Source organism: Ambystoma mexicanum, chromosome 10 (assembly GCF_040938575.1).
Source record: "Ambystoma mexicanum isolate Mex_15411 chromosome 10, UKY_AmexF1_1, whole genome shotgun sequence".
Classification (NCBI taxonomy): Eukaryota; Metazoa; Chordata; class Amphibia; order Caudata; family Ambystomatidae; genus Ambystoma; species Ambystoma mexicanum.
This window is the reverse complement of record NC_090932.1, coordinates 56,246,834-56,266,236: the sequence shown is the minus strand read 5'-3', so window position 1 is coordinate 56,266,236 and position 19,403 is coordinate 56,246,834. Positions and strand designations below refer to the sequence as shown.

Genomic DNA, 19,403 nt, shown 5'->3' with positions numbered 1-19,403 from the left:
CCTCTCGCTCTTCATCACTTATCCTGGGCAGACCTATGTCTTTGAGTACTTCATCTATCTCCTCCCGGCTCCCCCCCTCACGATCCTCGTATAATGCCTGATAATATTCCGCGAATGCCCCATTTACACCTTCTTGGGTATCCACCTCTTCACCCTTTTCAGTGATCACCGATCGGATCGGGGACCTCGGGGTCTCGCTCTTATAAAGCCAAGCTAGAAGCCTGCCCGTTTTGTCCCCCCCCGCATGTAGTCTCTCAATATACTTTCTGTAGTTTAGATTACAGAGCCTGTCCCAATGTTCCACACACCTCTGCTGCAGGGTAGAGACCGCCTCCGTATCGATTCCACCCTCCTCCAACTCTCTTTCCAACTCAATCTCGGCCATATGCAGATCGGCCAGGACTCCCCCCATCAACCCCTTGGACTTCGCAATGGCGACCCCCCGCATTACAACCTTAAAGGCCTCCCATAAAGTACCAGCCGACTTAACACTCCCTGTATTCACCTCAAAGTAAGCAGTTATCTCCTCCCTCATATCCTCTCGGAAGACTGGATCCTTGAGCGCTTCCGCCCTAAGGCGCCATGTTGGAATGCGCGCTCGTGGGGGGTAAAGCTGCCATCGCAAGACCAGGGGCGAGTGGTCCGAGAGGACTCTCGCCCTGTAGTCTATCTGGTCGCACTCCGCGACAACGTCCGGAGTGACGAAAAAGTAATCCAGCCTCGTGTGCAGTTGATGCGGGGCCGAATAATGCGAGTATTGCCTCACACCAGGGTGACTCGCTCTCCAAACATCTACCAGGCCAAAGTCCGCCAGCAACGTCTGCAATACTCTAGCCGCAGGGCTGGGCTTGACTATCTTGTCGTCCGACCTTTCCTCCCTGGGGTTCAGAACACAATTGAAGTCCCCGCCCCAAATCACCGTACCCCCCATCCCATCGCTAAGTCTCGTGCACAGCGTCCTAAAGTATGTCGCCGTGTCCTGGTTGGGAGCATAAGTGTTTATAATACAAACTACTTTGTTCTCCACAAGCCCCCTTACCATGACCAGCCTCCCATCAGACTCCACAACCTCACCAAGCAGCTTAAACGGGACATGTGGTGCCACCCAAACCAGCACACCTCTAGCATAGGCAGAATATGTAGATCCCACTACTGTCCCCTTCCACTTCCTTCCCACTAGTTCCAATTTTTCCCGTGTCAGATGCGTCTCCTGTAACAAGGCCACATCTATCTTTTGCCTCTTCAGGTACAACATGACCTTGTTTCGCTTTAGGTAGCTGTTAAGCCCTCTAACGTTCCACGTTAGCATCCTAAGGTCCCCCATGGTCTATCAGTAGCTCCCACCTCCCTTCCAGGGATTCCCGCCTCCCCCCCACCTCGCAGACACCCATTCCCAGTTCCACCCCCAGGCTCATATAAAAACTAACACACCCCACACCCCTAACCCAACCAACTGCCCAGCTCCATCCCTGGATCTCAGGCATCCCCGTGTTCGGTTCTCTCTGGAAACCCAAGCAGAGAACCCGACGGGGTGTCACCCCACTAGCAGTGACTAACCTAAACTCAAACTGGGGTACAAAGAACGGCCCCTGGAGGCTCCTCTCCCTCGCATTCGTATCCGTGCACGCGGACCATATTTCCAACACCTAACGCGTACACGTTCTCACACAAAGTCACAGACTATATTCCAGTCCCAATGTTCATAGCCCACCCGGGCCCGCAGCGTCACTTATCTCGTCCCGTTCCAGCAGCCGTCCGAACATCTGGCTCCTAAGGGCAGTTTTGCGCGTCCAGCCACTCCATGGCATCCTCCGGAGCGGCAAAAAACAGCATCTTGCCCTTAAAGAGAACCTTCAGTTTGGCCGGGTAGAGTAACATGTATTTATACCCAGCCTCCCGCAATCGCCTCTTAACCGCTCCAAAGTTCATGCGACTGCGCTGTACCTGCAGGGTATAATCGGGGTAAGCAGTTATGGTCGCCTCTCCTCGTCGTATAGTGCCCCCCTTGCGAAAGTATTCAAGGATCCTTTCCCGGTCCCGGTAATTGCAGATCTTGGCGATCACAGGCCTGGGCGGATTTCCCGGCGGTGGCCTCCTAGTCAAGGCCCTGTGCGCTCTCTCCACCGCAAACCCCTGCGACAGGGCGCCCCCCGTGAACTCCTGCAGCAACAAGTTTTCAATAAACTCCGTGGGACTTTGGCCCTCAGCCCCCTCCGGCAGGCCCACAATGCGGACGTTGTTTCTCCGGGCGCGTCCTTCCGCCTCCTCAGCCCTACTCTCCAAGTTACCCACACGTTGCACCAAGGCATGGAGATCACGCTTGTGCGCGGCGCAGTCCGCCGCGGTAGGGACAATCTCCTTCTCCAAGGTCTCCGTGCGCTCTGCCAGGGCTCGCACGTCGTGCCTTAGGAGGTTCACGTCCTCCTGCACCGCCCCAACCTGTAGTTCCATTGCGGTTTTCAGTTCGGCCACTGCGAGCTGGAGCTTGGTCTCCCACGTCGCTTTCAGGTCCGCGATCGCAGCGAGGACATCTTGGTTCGCACCCCCGACGGCCATTTCCTTGGCCTGAGCCTTCTCCTTGCTCCTGGCTCCGTCTGGGCCGGGCGGCGTCTTGGCGTATTCGTCGAGCGTGGGCTGTTTGTTCTTTGCTCTCAGGAGCTTGTTCGACATGTCTCCCGTCAGAAGGGCCACGCTCAGGTCCAAGGCAGGGAGGCACTGTGCCCACTCACCCCAATTCCGTCTTGGGGATCCTTTGTTCTCCGGCTCACCCGACCATCTTCGCGACTGTTGTTGTCCACCGCTGTCCCAAGGTGGGCCGGATTGCGCTGCACCCTTCGTAACGCCCCGAGGGCGCACGTGCGTTGTGGAAACCGCCACTGGGGTCCCGATCCCCCACTCCTTTGTCCCCTCGTCAAGCGGCGGCGGCCATTTTCTCGTCCTTCGAGGTCTCGCCTCCAATTCCTCACCCGGCCTCTAATCACACTTCCGCAGTGCGGACCCGGATAAAAATGTATCCACACGTGCAGCCGAACTTCATGTACGCAGTCAGCACCTTCTCAACCGAATCGCATCGGTCCTTGCACGGTTTTCAGTCGGATAATGTACGGATCTGCGGGAGCCCCCGTACAGACGCGTCTTTTCACATGGCTTCCAAGCCACGCCCCCCCAAGGGTTGTGACAGTTGACTGTCTCTTTGTCATCATCGATTGTCACCTGGTATGTGCCAGGCCTGTGTGCACTCCGCAGGGGTGGGAGTTTAGGTGAAAAATGTGGCCACAAGCTGGGTTCGGGCTTCCTCGCCACGTGCCCTGTCCCCTCCCATGGGCAGCGCCTGTGCCTGTGGTTGGGGATGTGGGGGCACCACCATGTCCACCGGGACGCCCTGCCATGTTGCAACATTGTGCAGGACACATGCTGCCACAATGATCCTGCACACTACTGGTGGTGCATAGAGTAGCTGCCCGCCAGAGCGGTCAAGGGAGCGGAAACGTGACTTGAGCACTCCGAATGTGCGCTCCACTATGGCCCTGGTTGCAATATGGGCGGCGTTGTATCTTACCTGGGGTGGTGTGGTGGGGTTCCGGATTGGCGTCATCAATCGGAGGGTAGGCACTGTCCCCTGGGGAGGTGTAAATGGTTGTGATTATTGTGGTTTGTTTATTTGTGTGTGTGTGTGTGTGACATGCATGCATGTGCAAGGGCATTTGTACTCACCTAGGAGCCATGTGTCGCCATGCTGCCCAGCTTCCAGGGCCCGGCTCAGGGCGGACATTCTGTATATGAAACTGTCATGGGTGGAGCCAGGGTAGTTTGCATAGACAGAGGTGATGATTCCTTTTGCATCGCATACCACCTGTACATTTTTGGAATGCCAGTGCTTGCGGTTTCGGTAGATGTGCTCAGTGGCCCTAGGTGGACGTAGGGCCACATGGGTGCAATCTATGGCACCGAGCACTTTGGGGAAGTGTGCCACCCTGAAAAAATCCAGGACAACGGCCTGCCTTTCTGCGGGTGTTCTGGGCATATATGTGCCTGCGGACTGAGGGGCGCGCTGTCATGATTGCCAGTACCTGGTGTAGGCAGCGTGACTGCGTGGCCTGTGAGACCCCCCCCACTATGGCAGTAGTCCGCTGAAATGACCCAGTGGCCAAAAAATGCAGGACATTGAGCACCTTCTCCAAGGGGCTCAATGCTTGGGAGCAAAGGGTGGGGGATGTAAGGTCATCTTCCCACTCCCTGACCAGGTCTAGGATGATGTGGGGTGGAAACCTATACCTGCCATAGACCTGGTCGTCAGGCATCCCAAAAAGGCTTGTCCGTGGTGCGAAAATGCGTGCCCTGGCTATTCTCCTCCTCCTGCGGTGTCCCACGATCAGTGCTGCGACAAATGGGGCATTCATCGTAGCTGTATATACGTGTTTGCGCGCACTTTTATACTGTGCGCGGGGACGCTTCCGCCTGCCTTCGTGTGGCGGATGCGTTGACGCCTGTGTGCGTCTTTTGCCGTGCGCGGTTTTCCCATATTCGGATCCATGAATACGGGTTGTTCGCGTGCGTGTGGGCGTTCCGTGTAGTTCCCTGCAGTACTTCCCCAGTTACGCCTTCTTTTTCACGCGTTATTCCGCGTGTTACGCCCACTGTTCCGCTCACTTTGGTTGTGTGTGCCGCGCTATGTGCGCTTTTGCTGTGCGCGTAGCGCACGCCGTGTATGCCTGCGTGCGCCATGGCTGGATTGGGCGCACGGACAGCGGGAAACACGCGCAGCGTCTTCCTTGAATCGCACACGTGCGCGTGCGCTGCGTTTCTCGCGCTTGCGCTACCTTGCGCCTGCTTGCGCATGGATTTTCGGCGCACGTTTGTTCCATGATTCGGCCCCCAAGTGTCAGAGAAACAAACTACCTACCTCTAGCGTCTATTCTCTTCTGACATAGGAAGATGCTAAACACCTTCATGTAGCGTTCTCTTCACAAATCAAGCCACTTTTTTAATCTCAAATAATCTGCACTTAAAAATTGTAATCAATGTACTCAATTCGGTCATGTCGCATTGGTATTATACGACATACATTTGCATCAGGTCCAAAGGAGATTCAAAACAGGGGTAAAAAAAAAAACTTTAAATTCCTGTTGGCCCAGTATATAGTTATAAGGGGTGCTGCCAATGCCACAAATACTTCTCAGCTTGAGCACTTGTATTCTAGCTGCCCTCAGATCACTCCTGCCACATGAATATTTCCATGACTTAACTCTCTGCATTTTAGCGTTAGGCCGATGCGCTGTAGATTACACAAATGTTCGTACATTTTACTATTGAATCCGTTCACCGAGGCTTAGCTGCTCCTATAGATTTCCAGGACGCCAGCCTTGCATTTTCCTTTAGTTTAGACTTTAAAGTTTTAGAAAAGTGAAGAAGGACTTCACAAAGTCTTCGTTCCTACAAGGTAGAATGAAGTTACAAAACAGAACGCTATTTGGAAGATGACTACAGTCCACTTTCAGATATGTCTAATCTTGCATATGGAGCACAATTGTACAAGGAAAAAACCCTCAATTGAATTCACTAATATTAATACCCAATTTGGGCTACAACTCACGTTTATTTTGGAGACAGAATTGTAGATCCTCAGAATTTCTGCACATCCATATCCTACCATTCTATGGTGTTATGCAACCTATTTCCAACTAGCTGTGCACATTTATATAGTATACATAGGGGCTAGAGAACATTATATGGAGGGTAGCAGTGCCATTTTAGCGTTGTGATAATAAGCACTGAACTAGGACGGCCAGGCTCCAGCAGTAGCAATAGCACCTCCTAGCATTTTGGCACCACTACACTATCCCATTCCTGTTCCCAGCTCAGGTGACAGACGTAAAGGCCTTCACACCAAACACATACAACCACCCCATTGTCTCACGCGGCAGGCGATGCAACTAGAAAGGAATGTGAATAGCCAAGCGCAAGCAGGGCTGCGTCTGTACAAGGACGGTCTCCTGGGAGCCAGGGCAGAGGTCCCGAGCTGCCAAAACAGCCCGTTCAGATTATGTGCCCCAGTGCCCCCATGATACTGGTCACTCAATTTGAACTACCAAATGCGCACCATTAGAACTCTTAAATCCCTCACTGGGTGACTGATTAGTGTGGTCCCAGAAGATCCCAGGTCAAGGTCCAGGGAGGGGGCTGCTGCCAAGGTGGGAGCACAGAGCAGCATGCCTTGTGATTTGTGCTACGAGGTGCACAGGGTGAGAATAACAAATCTGGGATCCAAAGAAGCGCTTCACAGTTCAGAGGGCCACTGTGCTCATGTACGCCCAATCCAATCACAACTCTGGGACCCACCAGTAATAAGACCAGATACTCGATACCATGTGGAAGGGGATTGGCACAAAAGTAATGATGGCCAATCACCTGGCATCCCATAGGGAGCGTATGGTATGTGCCTAGGGGAGGGCCAATGAGCTGGGGGAATTAGTACTGTATATTGATTGCATCATGTGTGACGACAACTTCACTTAAAATGTACTGTCCTGCTTTAAACTAACCAGTGCGCTCCATGGCATTAGGGTGTGAATGCTCCTGCTGACATGTTATTTTCTTTATTTGTGAAATAAAACCTTGTTATCCTTGCAAGAGGTGCACCAAGCCTTTTTCCTTGGAGAAGTGTAAATTCCTGGCCTGGTTGCCGGTGGTCCGCCCTACACTTGTTAGAAGGCACGCCTAGGGGACTACCATGTTTATTTGATCAGCTCCACCAATATGCTGAATTAAATGGTCTTATAATTAATACTGCTAAGACCAAGACCATGGTACTTAGTTTAGCCGGAAATAGCAAAACAAAAAGAAGCAAGTTAAGGCTTGGCCTACATGTGGTGGAGCAAGTTACCTGCTATAAGCATCTCGTTGGCACCTTTGATTGGCGGTTGAACTGGGATATTAAGGGACTCATGGGCACAATATCTTGATTTGCTAAAGCGGATGTTGGATACACTTTCAGCTCGATACTATTACGACATAAGACAAAAATTCCTCCCGTGTTACTTTACGGAGCACAGGCATGGGCTATTGAAAATCTAACTGCCCTGGTCAGAAAGGAGAGTTACTTTCTAAAATCTATCCTCAAGTTGCCTTCTATACTTAGTCCACTGCTTATATGCAAATGGAATTTATATTTAAAAGTGATATGTAGACCTTCTGGCACTTTATTAAACCTAAATGAGAATGTAATCTTGCTCGAGGCTGTGGGAGCCACGAAACTGACCATTATTAGGCTACATCATTTATTTATTTATTTATTCATGTTTGCATTTATACAGCGCACTAATCCCCTGGACATCGAGCAATGACTGGTAAACCTGCCAACAAGAAATGTGTCCTACGAGTATTTACAGCATTAGAATGGCCTCTATTGGATTATTATCAAATATCTGAGCATTAATTTAACACAGCTGACTTACAGGAAGTGCTTGATGGACGTGGGGGAATTCCTAGGAACCAACGTCTGTGCAGACTCCGCGGGGATGTCCTCTGTGCAGACTCCGCGGGGATGTCCTCTGTGCAGACTCCGCGGGGATGTCCTCTGTGCAGACTCCGCGGGGATGTCCTCTGTGCAGACTCCGCGGGGATGTCCTCTGTGCAGACTCCTCGGGGATGTCCTCTGTGCAGACAGGGGATGTCCTCTGTGCAGACTCCTCGGGGATGTCCTCTGTGCAGACAGGGGATGTCCTCTGTGCAGACTCCGCCGGGATGTCCTCTGTGCAGACTCCGCAGGGATGTCCTCTGTGCAGACTCCTCGGGGATGTCCTCTGTGCAGACAGGGGATGTCCTCTGTGCAGACTCCGCCGGGATGTCCTCTGTGCAGACTCCGCAGGGATGTCCTCTGTGCAGACTCCGCGGGGATGTCCTCTGTGCAGACTCCTCGGGGATGTCCTCTGTGCAGACAGGGGATGTCCTCTGTGCAGACTCCGCCGGGATGTCCTCTGTGCAGACTCCGCAGGGATGTCCTCTGTGCAGACTCCGCGGGGATGTCCTCTGTGCAGACTCCGCGGGGATGTCCTCTGTGCAGACTCCGCGGGGATGTCCTCTGTGCAGACTCCTCGGGGATGTCCTCTGTGCAGACAGGGGATGTCCTCTGTGCAGACTCCGCGGGGATGTCCTCTGTGCAGACTCCTCGGGGATGTCCTCTGTGCAGACTCCTCGGGGATGTCCTCTGTGCAGACTCCGCGGGGATGTCCTCTGTGCAGACTCCGCGGGGATGTCCTCTGTGCAGACTCCGCGGGGATGTCCTCTGTGCAGACTCCGCGGGGATGTCCTCTGTGCAGACTCCGCGGGGATGTCCTCTGTGCAGACTCCTCGGGGATGTCCTCTGTGCAGACAGGGGATGTCCTCTGTGCAGACTCCGCCGGGATGTCCTCTGTGCAGACTCCGCAGGGATGTCCTCTGTGCAGACTCCGCGGGGATGTCCTCTGTGCAGACTCCTCGGGGATGTCCTCTGTGCAGACAGGGGATGTCCTCTGTGCAGACTCCGCCGGGATGTCCTCTGTGCAGACTCCGCAGGGATGTCCTCTGTGCAGACTCCGCGGGGATGTCCTCTGTGCAGACTCCGCGGGGATGTCCTCTGTGCAGACTCCGCGGGGATGTCCTCTGTGCAGACTCCTCGGGGATGTCCTCTGTGCAGACAGGGGATGTCCTCTGTGCAGACTCCGCGGGGATGTCCTCTGTGCAGACTCCTCGGGGATGTCCTCTGTGCAGACTCCTCGGGGATGTCCTCTGTGCAGACTCCGCGGGGATGTCCTCTGTGCAGACTCCGCAGGGATGACCTCTGTGCAGACTCCTCGGGATGTCCTCTGTGCAGACTCCTCGGGGATGTCCTCTGTGCAGACTCCGCGGGGATGTCCTCTGTGCAGACTCCTCGGGGATGTCCTCTGTGCAGACTCCTCGGGGATGTCCTCTGTGCAGACTCCGCGGGGATGTCCTCTGTGCAGACTCCGCAGGGATGACCTCTGTGCAGACTCCGCAGAGATGACCTCTGTGCAGACTCTGCGGGGATGACCGCTGTGCAGCCACCGCGGTGAATACCTCTGCGCAGCCTCTGCGCGGATGACCTCTGCGCAGCCTCCGGTGGGGATGACCTCTGCGCATCCTCCGCGGGGATGACCTCTGCGCAGCCTCCGCGGGGATGACCTCTGCGCAGCCTCCGCGAGGATGACGTCTGTGCTGACTACGCGGGATGACGTCTGTGCTGACTAGGCAGGGATGACCTCTGTGCTGACTACGCGGGATGACCTCTGTGCTGACTAGGCAGGGATGACCTCTGTGCAGACTACGCGGGATGACCTCTGTGCTGACTACACAGGGATGAACACTCTAAAAGAGCACCTCCTCTCACTAGAGGGAACACCGGAACCGTCTTCTGGAATCATGCCTTCCGCGCGTGCTTCACTCCTCCCCCACCTGCACAATAGCTATGTCACCTGTCTATGTTGTATTATACCAATGTTGCCGGTCTGTGCTGTCGACATCACGTGTCCCCGTCCCAGCCCCCATCTAGTTTATGTCTCCTCTTCTCACTGTGCCTTTATTACCAGAGCAGTCAGAGTAATGCCCTGCTAACTACTGTTCTTCTCATGCAAAGTACAAATCCCTCCACCCTGACCCTCAAATACATACAAACACAACTATTTTTTAAAAAAACATTCTTAAGGTAGGACCTCCCTGCCCCACCTTTAATGCTCTGTTCTGTACCCCTCTCAACATATACCCCTGACTACCATATGTGTGTAAGGGACTTTCCTTCAAACAGTTTGCTTGTACCCGATGACATGTGGCAGAAAAGACCAGAATAATGCAATCAATAATATCAAAATATATATCTAACATTTGATACATGTATTTTTTCTGTTTTAGGGGAGGAGCCGGTTCTCACACAATCGCCTTCGGATTTCATAACGCACGTGAACGAGACGCTCAGATTGATCTGTGACCTCTCCAGGGTCAGAGAGACGCCAGACAAACAGCACATAAGTTGGCATGCTGCCTACAATGGAAATACGCCGGCCAAGATTGCAGATTTAATGACTGAAACGTCTGGCAGGTATTCAACTTCCTGGGATAACGCCTCGAGGACTGCTGAGCTGAAAATCCCAATGCTCGGCCTGAATGACAGCGGAGACTATCACTGCGCATATATTACCTTTCAATCACTGCACAAAGGGTTAAAGGAAAGCAACCGGATCCGGCTGAACGTTTCAGGTACCTCTTCTCCGATGCACTGTCCCATGTTGAGTGTGTGTTGAGAATCACAGCTGTTAGCAGCACCAGGCATTTTAGCTTTTGAATTAGGAAATACTAATCGTTTAGATAGTAGAGGCTTGGTGATTTTTTTCTGGCATTTCTTTAGTGATACATATAGGTCAGTAGCATCACCAATGCACGTTCTCCATGTTATCTACATCTTTGTCATATTAAGATAATTTAGAACAGGCAGTTCTGTCTGCAAAATAAGTTTTTTGAAATGCAAAAGGTTAACTGTGGCTATGAAGCTATTCTTTGGAACACAAAAACATCCTTACCCTGTGTGTCCTTCAACCTCTTGATTTCTAAGCAATACAGCATCCCAACAAACAGCCTCAAATTAAAGCACTTTAGCTCCCCGAGCGAGTGCTTCAGCCAATGGAAATGCTTGGATTGTGGGCTATAAAACCAGTCATCCATGCATGTATTGCAAGCATTCTCACGGCTGGCCTGCACCTGCGTGCATCTTGCACTCCTTATGCCTTCCATATTTCTCCCACTCCCACCTCCTCTCTTTTAATCAGTGACGTTGCTAGGGTGGGGCCAGGGGTGCACGTGCCCCTCCTCTTAAGGCCCCCCTGCTTGTGCTACTCTCTCTGCACTGTCTGCAGTGCTGCCTGGCGCCGCCCGCACGGCACGCACACAAGGCTGCAATGCTGCCACCGTGGCCGGCTATGTACACGGCAAATGCAGTGAAGAACGCACCATAAAGGTGCACACAGGACAGCGGCACAGGGGTGATAGTAGTATGCCTGGTGTCTGCCCGCACAGCATACACACAAGGCTGCAATGCTGCCACCGTGGCCGGCTATGTGCACGGCAAATGCAGGGAAGAACGCACCATAAAGGTGCACACAGGACAGCGGCACAGGGGTGATAGTAGTATGCCTGGTGTCTGCCCGCACAGCATACACACAAGGCTGCAATGCTGCCACCGTGGCCGGCTATGTGCACGGCAAATGCAGTGAAGAACGCACCATAAAGGTGCACACAGGACAGCAGCACAGGGGTGATAGTAGTATGCCTGGCGTCTGCCCGCACAGCATACACACAAGGCTGCAATGCTGCCACCGTGGCCGGCTATGTGCACGGCAAATGCAGTGAAGAACGCACCATAAAGGTGCACACAGGACAGCAGCACAGGGGTGATAGTAGTATGCCTGGCGTCTGCCCACACAGCATACACACAAGGCTGCAATGCTGCCACCGTGGCCGGCTATGTGCACGGCAAATGCAGTGAAGAACGCACCATAAAGGTGCACACAGGACAGCAGCACAGGGGTGATAGTAGTATGCCTGGCGTCTGCCCGCACAGCATACACACAAGGCTGCAATGCTGCCACCGTGGCCGGCTATGTGCACGGCAAATGCAGTGAAGAACGCACCATAAAGGTGCACACAGGACAGCAGCACAGGGGTGATAGTAGTATGCCTGGCGTCTGCCCGCACAGCATACACACAAGGCTGCAATGCTGCCACCGTGGCCGGCTATGTGCACGGCAAATGCAGTGAAGAACGCACCATAAAGGTGCACACAGGACAGCGGCACAGGGGTGATAGTAGTGTGCCTGGCGTCTGCCCGCACAGCATACACACAAGGCTGCAATGCTGCCACCGTGGCCGGCTATGTGCACGGCAAATGCAGTGAAGAACGCACCATAAAGGTGCACACAGGACAGCAGCACAGGGGTGATAGTAGTATGCCTGGCGTCTGCCCGCACAGCATACACACAAGGCTGCAATGCTGCCACCGTGGCCGGCTATGTGCATGGCAAATGCAGTGAAGAACGCACCATAAAGGTGCACACAGGACAGCGGCACAGGGGTGATAGTAGTGTGCCTGGTGTCTGCCCGCACAGCATACACACAAGGCTGCAATGCTGCCACCGTGGCCAGCTATGTGCACGGCAAATGCAGTGAAGAACGCACCATAAAGGTGCACACAGGACAGCAGCACAGGGGAGAGTCCCGGGTCAGCTATCAGAGGTCCAGGGCTTGCCATTGCTACTATTGTCTTCATACGACGCTTATTGTTGCGCTTGTACCTCTGCTGGGCTTCATAAGCACAACAATGAATGGCAGTTAAGTTCCCGGTGCAGCCAAGACCAGCTCCTCCAATCAGAATGCAGCATACGAAACCGCTATTGATGGGTCATTAGTGACTTCATGGTTTCGTAACTTTCGTGCCAGCATTCTGATGGGAGGTGAGGTGCAGTGGGGTGTGGCAGTTGGTGTGCACTGTAGGCAGCTAACCGTCTCTGCATTAATTCAAACACCAAAACTGTATGCTTAAAATAATCTCCACAAAGCAAGTAAGATAAATGCCAGTGTTCACGTGACTGGTAACTATGAACAGACATGGCACGCCCTCTTGTTCCCAGTCACCAGACCTCCAGTCCCCACAATGCCTGGTAAGGGGTACGGCCAGCCCGCATGTGTCCAGTAGCATATATTGCAGCCCCCTATGGCCTGTGACATTGTTTTCCCTGGCCATACGATGCCACCTTCCAGTTGTCTCTTTAAGAAGCATGGTTCGCCACTGCGGTGCAACAACAGATCTGACTAGTCACTGTGTGCCAAGGAGTAGCAGCCCGCGTGCCTCGTGCTGCCACAGCGGATACCTTGTGTTCTTTGTTGGCTTTATATAGTGCATCCTCTGCCATATTCATGCTCTCTTGGTGTGCCCAGTCCTCATTGCCCGCAGTATAAATCGGACTGCGGCAGAAAATAGTCTCGGGCACCAATTAAAAAGTGGGCCACCGTTGCAAATGGCACTTAATTTTTTATTTTTTGTTTTTTTTATTTATTGTGCAGTAGTCACATCTTTTTTCATTCCTTTTGTGACAGACCGGTTGAGTAGTACCAAAGGGGGGCGGGGGCTGATACTATGTGAAGTAAATTCTGCATTTTAAGGAATATTTATTCAGTAACACTGATCTACTATCCGCCGCGAGCTGAAGTAACTTATCTAGAGATCTGTTAAGTGATTTAGACAGCATTCATTTCACACAGGCCTGAGTAAACTAAGCAGATCATTGTGTAATGAATTGCGCAAGTGGTTAATAACCACTTATTGGACTCTGGATCCGCCACGGGAGACTCGCATTGTGTTGACACGTAGCAGCTAACACGGCGTGCCTTATGAAGGCATCCTCTCAGTCTTGCTTTGTTCACTGTTTTCCATCTTGGCCTACAGCATATTTGGTGGCCCTGAGACCCCCCTGCTGAAAGACAGTCCGGATCACAGACCGTGACATCAAAAGAAACGTAGACTCCTACCTGTATTTCATTTGCAACATGTTTTGGTAATCTCCTAGAATATTTAATCATGGTTTAATCACAGTGGCATAGTCAGCAGGTGTCAGGTTTTTGTAATTATGGCTTTCGGCGGGATTAAAACCCATGTGTGTATTTGTGAAGAAAGTGGATAGGAAAACTGCCTATCCATGAAACTAAGCAGATGGGCATTTTTCTGCTTACAGTTAATGCCCTGGTTGTCCAAAGTATTACCATTTTGAATGTGCTTGCAACAGAATTTCTTGCTGTATAAATGCATGATTTTTACCTCCCCGGGCCACTTTGGACTACTTTGCCCGCCTCAATTTGGGAAAAGCATACACATTGCCCTTTTATAGGTGGCCCCCCTACTTTTGTCTGTGGCTCCTGTGCAAGCCCTAAATTTGATTCCTGGAGAAGCCACTGCTTTTAAGTGATGGAAATGCACTGCACATGCTCCTCTTTCCTAGATGTCACCCTTGCTGCCACAAAAATATAAACATGCCTCTTTTCTGAACTACCTTTTATTTTTTCTATGGCAGACATTTTTGTGGGGCCCACATTTCCTTCAAAAACCTTTGTTAACAGTGCTATTAGCACCCAGATGTTTTGCTGTGGTGCTAATCAGGCAATAAACCCCGAGCCGGCGGGCCATTACCGCATAAGGTAATGCCCCCAGGGCCCATAGTTACCTGAGCATAGCGAGGGCCTTAACAAAGGCCTTGAGGGGTCTTACCTTATGCGGTAATGGCACGTCAGTGAAGGGCTTATTGCCATTAGTACCCCGGCCCTTTAGACCAGGGTACTAATGGTGTTTTTTTCTGGCTGCTGTGCGTTGTGCTTCACTTCAAAAAATGTCCGCTGTAAACTGGAAAACATAGTCCATTTTCTCTTTCTGTGGAGGCCATAGTAAACAAAGAAAATGGCCACCATGGAAGGGGAGAAGGGACTAAAAGTAGTCCCTTCTCCCTGTGTAGTCCCTTCTCCCCTTCCATGGCAGCCATTCAGGTAAATAGAAAAAAAAGTTTAAAAAAAGAAAATGGCCACGATGGAACAGGGAGAAGGGACTACACGTGGGGAATACGGCCAGCCCTCATGTGTTCAGTAGCATATATTGCAGCCCCTATGGCCCGTGACATTGTTTTCCCTGGCCATACAATACCCCCTTGCAGTTTTCTCTTTAGGAAGCATGGTTCGCCACTGTGGTGCAATAACAGGTCTGACTAGTCACTGTGTGCCAAGGAGTAGCAGCCCATGTACCTCGTGCTGCTACAGCAGATATCTTGTGTTCTTTGTTTTTATATAGTGCATCCTCTGCCATATTCATGGTTTCTTGGTGTGCCCAGGGAGTCCCTTCTCCCTTTCCATGGTGACCTGAAAAAAAACAACAACAAGCGAACACCGGCGTGAGGGATGCACAACAGCGTGTGTCGGCTTACCATTTGATAAGGCTTGCAAACAAAGCAATCGGTGCATTTTTTTAAACTAACAATAACCTGTGCCGGGTAATAATGGAGGTAAATGCCTTCGGGTTGGGGCGTTCTGACCGTTAACAACCCACTGCCCTCCCTAGTAGCTCTTGGTAAGGGCACACAGACATTATTTCAGTCCAGGGGGCCATTGCCAGCCGTTTGGTCCGACCTCGTGGCATTTATCACCAAACACCTCATTATACATGAATTTAAACTTTTGTTTCCACAGAACAATGTTCTGGTTCATCCATAAAATATGTTTTTCCCTCGTGTCTGTTAGGATGGGGATATACTAGAAAAGAGGGCTGGCATTTTTGTTCTTGCATTGCTGCTCTCTGTAAAAATATCTCCTGAAAAGTACCTTGTAGTAAAAACGAAGCAGTACGAATGAAGAGATACACAAATACCTTTTTACAAGCGATCTAATCAGTATTAGTGGAGAACGCAAAAATGAAGACAGCAACAATGTGGAAAGGACCCCTGTTGCTTCAAATGTAAAAAGCAATTTCTGTCCTTAGCATTGTTTAAAAAAAGTGAAATATACATTGTAAACAGACAGGTCTTCTGTATCTATGCACCTTAAATCGTGACTAAAAACGTATTGTCAAAAATAGAGTATTGCTCTAAAGCCTGCGAGAATCCCTTGCAGCTCTGAATATTCTGCCAATATTTACACATCAATAACTATCAATTCGCACAGCTGTTTCACTTTTTTTAAAGTCACACTGGCAGCACTTCTTTTAAAGGGCTCCCTCTCTCTCGCCACAGGCCAAGCAAGGGTTGTCTTTACCCTGTTGCCTACCTGTGATTTCTGATCCTTACACTTTTTCAAATGTCAATTTGTAAATATTGTGGTTCATGACCTGTGAAATGGGACTTTGCACTTCATGAAAGCCGTCTTACGCTATATTCATTTTTTAAGGTGGTTTATTGTTCATGTGTTATTGTATTTGCCCACACTTCCATAAAGACACACCATTTCATTATTATTGATTCACGCCCAGACGATGCCGTGGAATGAATTACCAAAAGTAATCTGAGTATTCCAACTGTAATCCAAAATTATTTAAAGTTCTCCAAAGTAATCTGATGCAATGTGAAGTAACTGGAAGTAATCTGGGGTGATCTAAATATAATATGAAGTACTCTGAATGTGAAGCAAGGGTGTGGGAGCCCCTCTACCGAGAAACAAACATTGGTCAAATACCCTGTTCTATAGGGTTTCTCCCAGTCAGAAGGGTCTACAGCCACGTTTTAGCTCACGGCACCCTTCACAGAGGAGACATATCCATTTGCATATATGTCTGTTCCCACCATCCAGCAGCAAAATGCTAGGCAATTCCCCTCTGAACAAGAGTACCATCAGCAACCCCAGACACGTGTTTCAGCCTTGTTGGGCCTCCTCAGTGACAGTGACCGTAATACATTTGAAGTAGCCGGAACGTAATTTGAAGTAATCAGAAGCACTCGGAAGAAACTTTCTAGTAAATTGAAAGTAATAGGTCATGGTCCCGTGCCAATATGAATGATGATATTCTGTTGTCAAATGGTAAATAGTAAATAATTGTATTGACTACAGAGTGGGGCAAATACATTGGTAATCGTCAGTCGTTGCAGCTTTAGATCCTAATTGTTACCCCACTCAATGGTAATCAGGATGGTTTAGATAAGTAGCAGAACAGATTTGTAAAACATATCTCACCACCTTTTTTCCAAGTGATTGATTGACATAAGTACACCTTGACACCACATCATTAATATTCAGTGTGTCCTGGTGGTTAGATTGTAGTTCTGGTTATCTGAAGTGCCTCTTTTGTAGCTTGGGTATATGACACCTGAGTACTGAAGTGTGTAAAAAAACATTTATTGGAATGGAGATATGCTCCTTTACGATTCCTAAAGCTGACCGAGTGGGTCTCCCTAGCAGTTTATAATTTATTTAAGAACTTTCGTGCATCGTTTAATAACACAGGGCTCGCTTCATTTGTAATCAAATATTCATAGTTATTCAAGGAGCTGAGATCCTTGTTGTACCATGAAATAAACATGCCATTAAGGTTTATTTTAAATGTCACCATGCGATAAATCTCCAAACACGCAAAACACACTGAATCATTAATGTGATTGCAAATGACTTAACATTTAAAATCAGATTAATAAACAAGACCCTTATATATAATACAAACACAGCAGTCTCCTCATTGGAGGCTTGAAAAGTAATGATCATATCTGGACAATTGTCTCAATGCTCCGTGATGGAATTTGATGTGGTTGTCAAAAGAATGAGTTAATTAGTGCTTTAGACTATCAACATTTTGCAATAACATCCTTCATCAAATATCAATCGCGTCATTCTGCCCTCAGCCTACAAGATATTTTGAAGTATATATTGAACATGAAGCTAGAGTCCATCTGGCATAAATTGATTTATTTTCAGTACATTTTACCATTCTTGCCATCTTTTGCCAAGATATATAGGTTTTTCAAATTCAAACTGCCCTACCGTTACCGGCGTCTGATATCTCAGTATTTGCGGGATATTTCAGGTGCTGTTAATGGCAGAAAATCCTCATTTCATGGAGTCCCACAGCGCTCCATGGGGGGATTTTTGGTATTACCAGCACCAGTGTTACCAGTCCCGGTTATACCGGCTGATTTTTGCGAGTGCAAGTCTGAGTTTTCCTCCAGCTCTCGGCTGGAGGAAAATCAGTGCCCCCACCAGCAAACCTGTGTTTTGCCGGTGTCGTAAAAGTGCCATTGCCAGAATTACCAGCACTTTTACCAGTATTTTTAACAGCACTGGCAAAACCACAATGAGGGCCAATACGTCCGCTTGTCTCGAAGGTTGTTTTCTTATGGTGATATTGTAAAGGTGTTCTTAAAGATTGTAACTTCCTGATGAAGTTTAAGGGCCAGACCCTTTGCTTTGTTTTGTTTGGTGAATACAAGGTGTACATGCTTTCCTTGACATCCTTTGGTCATTGTGAGCTCCTCCATGGCTCCTTTTCCCGCTCCTCTCGCTTTATTCCTTTAGAACAGCTACGTCCTTGGATTGGTAGTATATTTGAAGAAACTGCTCTTTTTGCACACGCAGTATCATAGATGGCCTTGCAGGGTCTAAGGACCCGGCGTAGGGACTTGATGGTGAGTTAATGTTGGAAGCGTGGTGAATGCTGCCGGGGATTCTACCTAGAGGAGTTTGGACGAGCTGTATTTTATGGATGCGTTTCTTAGGGAAAACTATATCCAGCTTATTATTATAACTAAATAGTCCCACTGATACTCAATCGGAAAAGAATTAGAAAGGATCCTTCCAAGTTATCTATGTTTAAAAGTCACAGATTTGGCTACTTTGCTGTTTTATTTGGCGAAGAAGAGGATTTGAAGAAAGGCGAGGCCACATTAGCATAAATTTGAGAACATGATTGGAGCATGGATAGTGGAAACTTGTTGTGAGCTGATCAGCCAAGGATTTGTAAGTGATAAGCAGAGCAATCCGAGCTGTAAAATCTCCCTTAGAGCACATTCAAAATGTCCACAAGTGAACACATGATGTATAAAGTGTGAGTGAATGAGTACATGCATTTGTAGGAGGTGTGTCTAATTGTCTACCTATTTTGATCATCTGGTCTATTGCTCGACCTCAACTGTTCCTCCATCTCAAGGTGGTCCACCTTTTAAAAACCAATTTGCATTTCTTTAACGGTCGATCCTTGGTGGATCAACATATGCAACTGGTCAACAGTTGTGGAATACCAGTACCCCGCTTGTACCCTGCCGCCGCCACCTGCAATCTCTGCTTGTGAAGAGGGGCTTCCTGAATACTCTTTTCCTTCCCCCTTGTGCCCCCCACTTATTCCCTTTTCTAAATGGTTTCCTCCTACTCCAGACTTCCCCCCCCTTACTCCAGTGCTACATCATTCTCTCACTCCCGTTTCCTGAACCCTGCCCACACCTCACCCTGGTCTGTCTTTCTCAGGAGTGTCCACCTCAACCTCCTTTTCAACACCCTTCCACAACCCCTCTCCTGATAAGTCCCTTTCTCTTCACCCCACACGTCCCCACCGAATCCAGGTTTCCAACAACCCCCTCCGACCCTCATCCTCGCACCCAACACCCTTCTGTTGGCCATCCCTCCCCTCCAATTATTGCAACATTTTCTGCATGCTGACAGCAAAGTGGAGTCAACCAGATTGAGGGGGGGAGCTGTTTCTGCCTATTAACTTTAAACATTGATCAGTTGGAGGTGGGGGTCTATAAGCAGACTGGATACCTCTTTGTATTGTGCCTGCTACAGAACGAAACAGTTGCTGATCTTATCCTGCTGCGCCAGGTGCAGAGGGAGCAAATGGGAGATTGATGAAT

General features: G+C 49.8%; 1 protein-coding gene across 2 annotated transcripts in view; it reads left to right on the top strand.

Annotated features, from left to right (window-relative positions):
* The window catches only part of PDCD1 (programmed cell death 1), a 161,861-nt gene that overhangs the window by 61,645 nt on the left and 80,813 nt on the right, over window positions 1–19,403 (top strand). For both annotated transcript variants that reach the window (XM_069617485.1, XM_069617486.1), the window contains exon 2: window positions 9,904–10,248. In XM_069617485.1, the coding sequence (XP_069473586.1) occupies window positions 9,904–10,248 (345 nt within the window). The remainder of the gene's footprint in view (window positions 1–9,903; window positions 10,249–19,403) is intronic.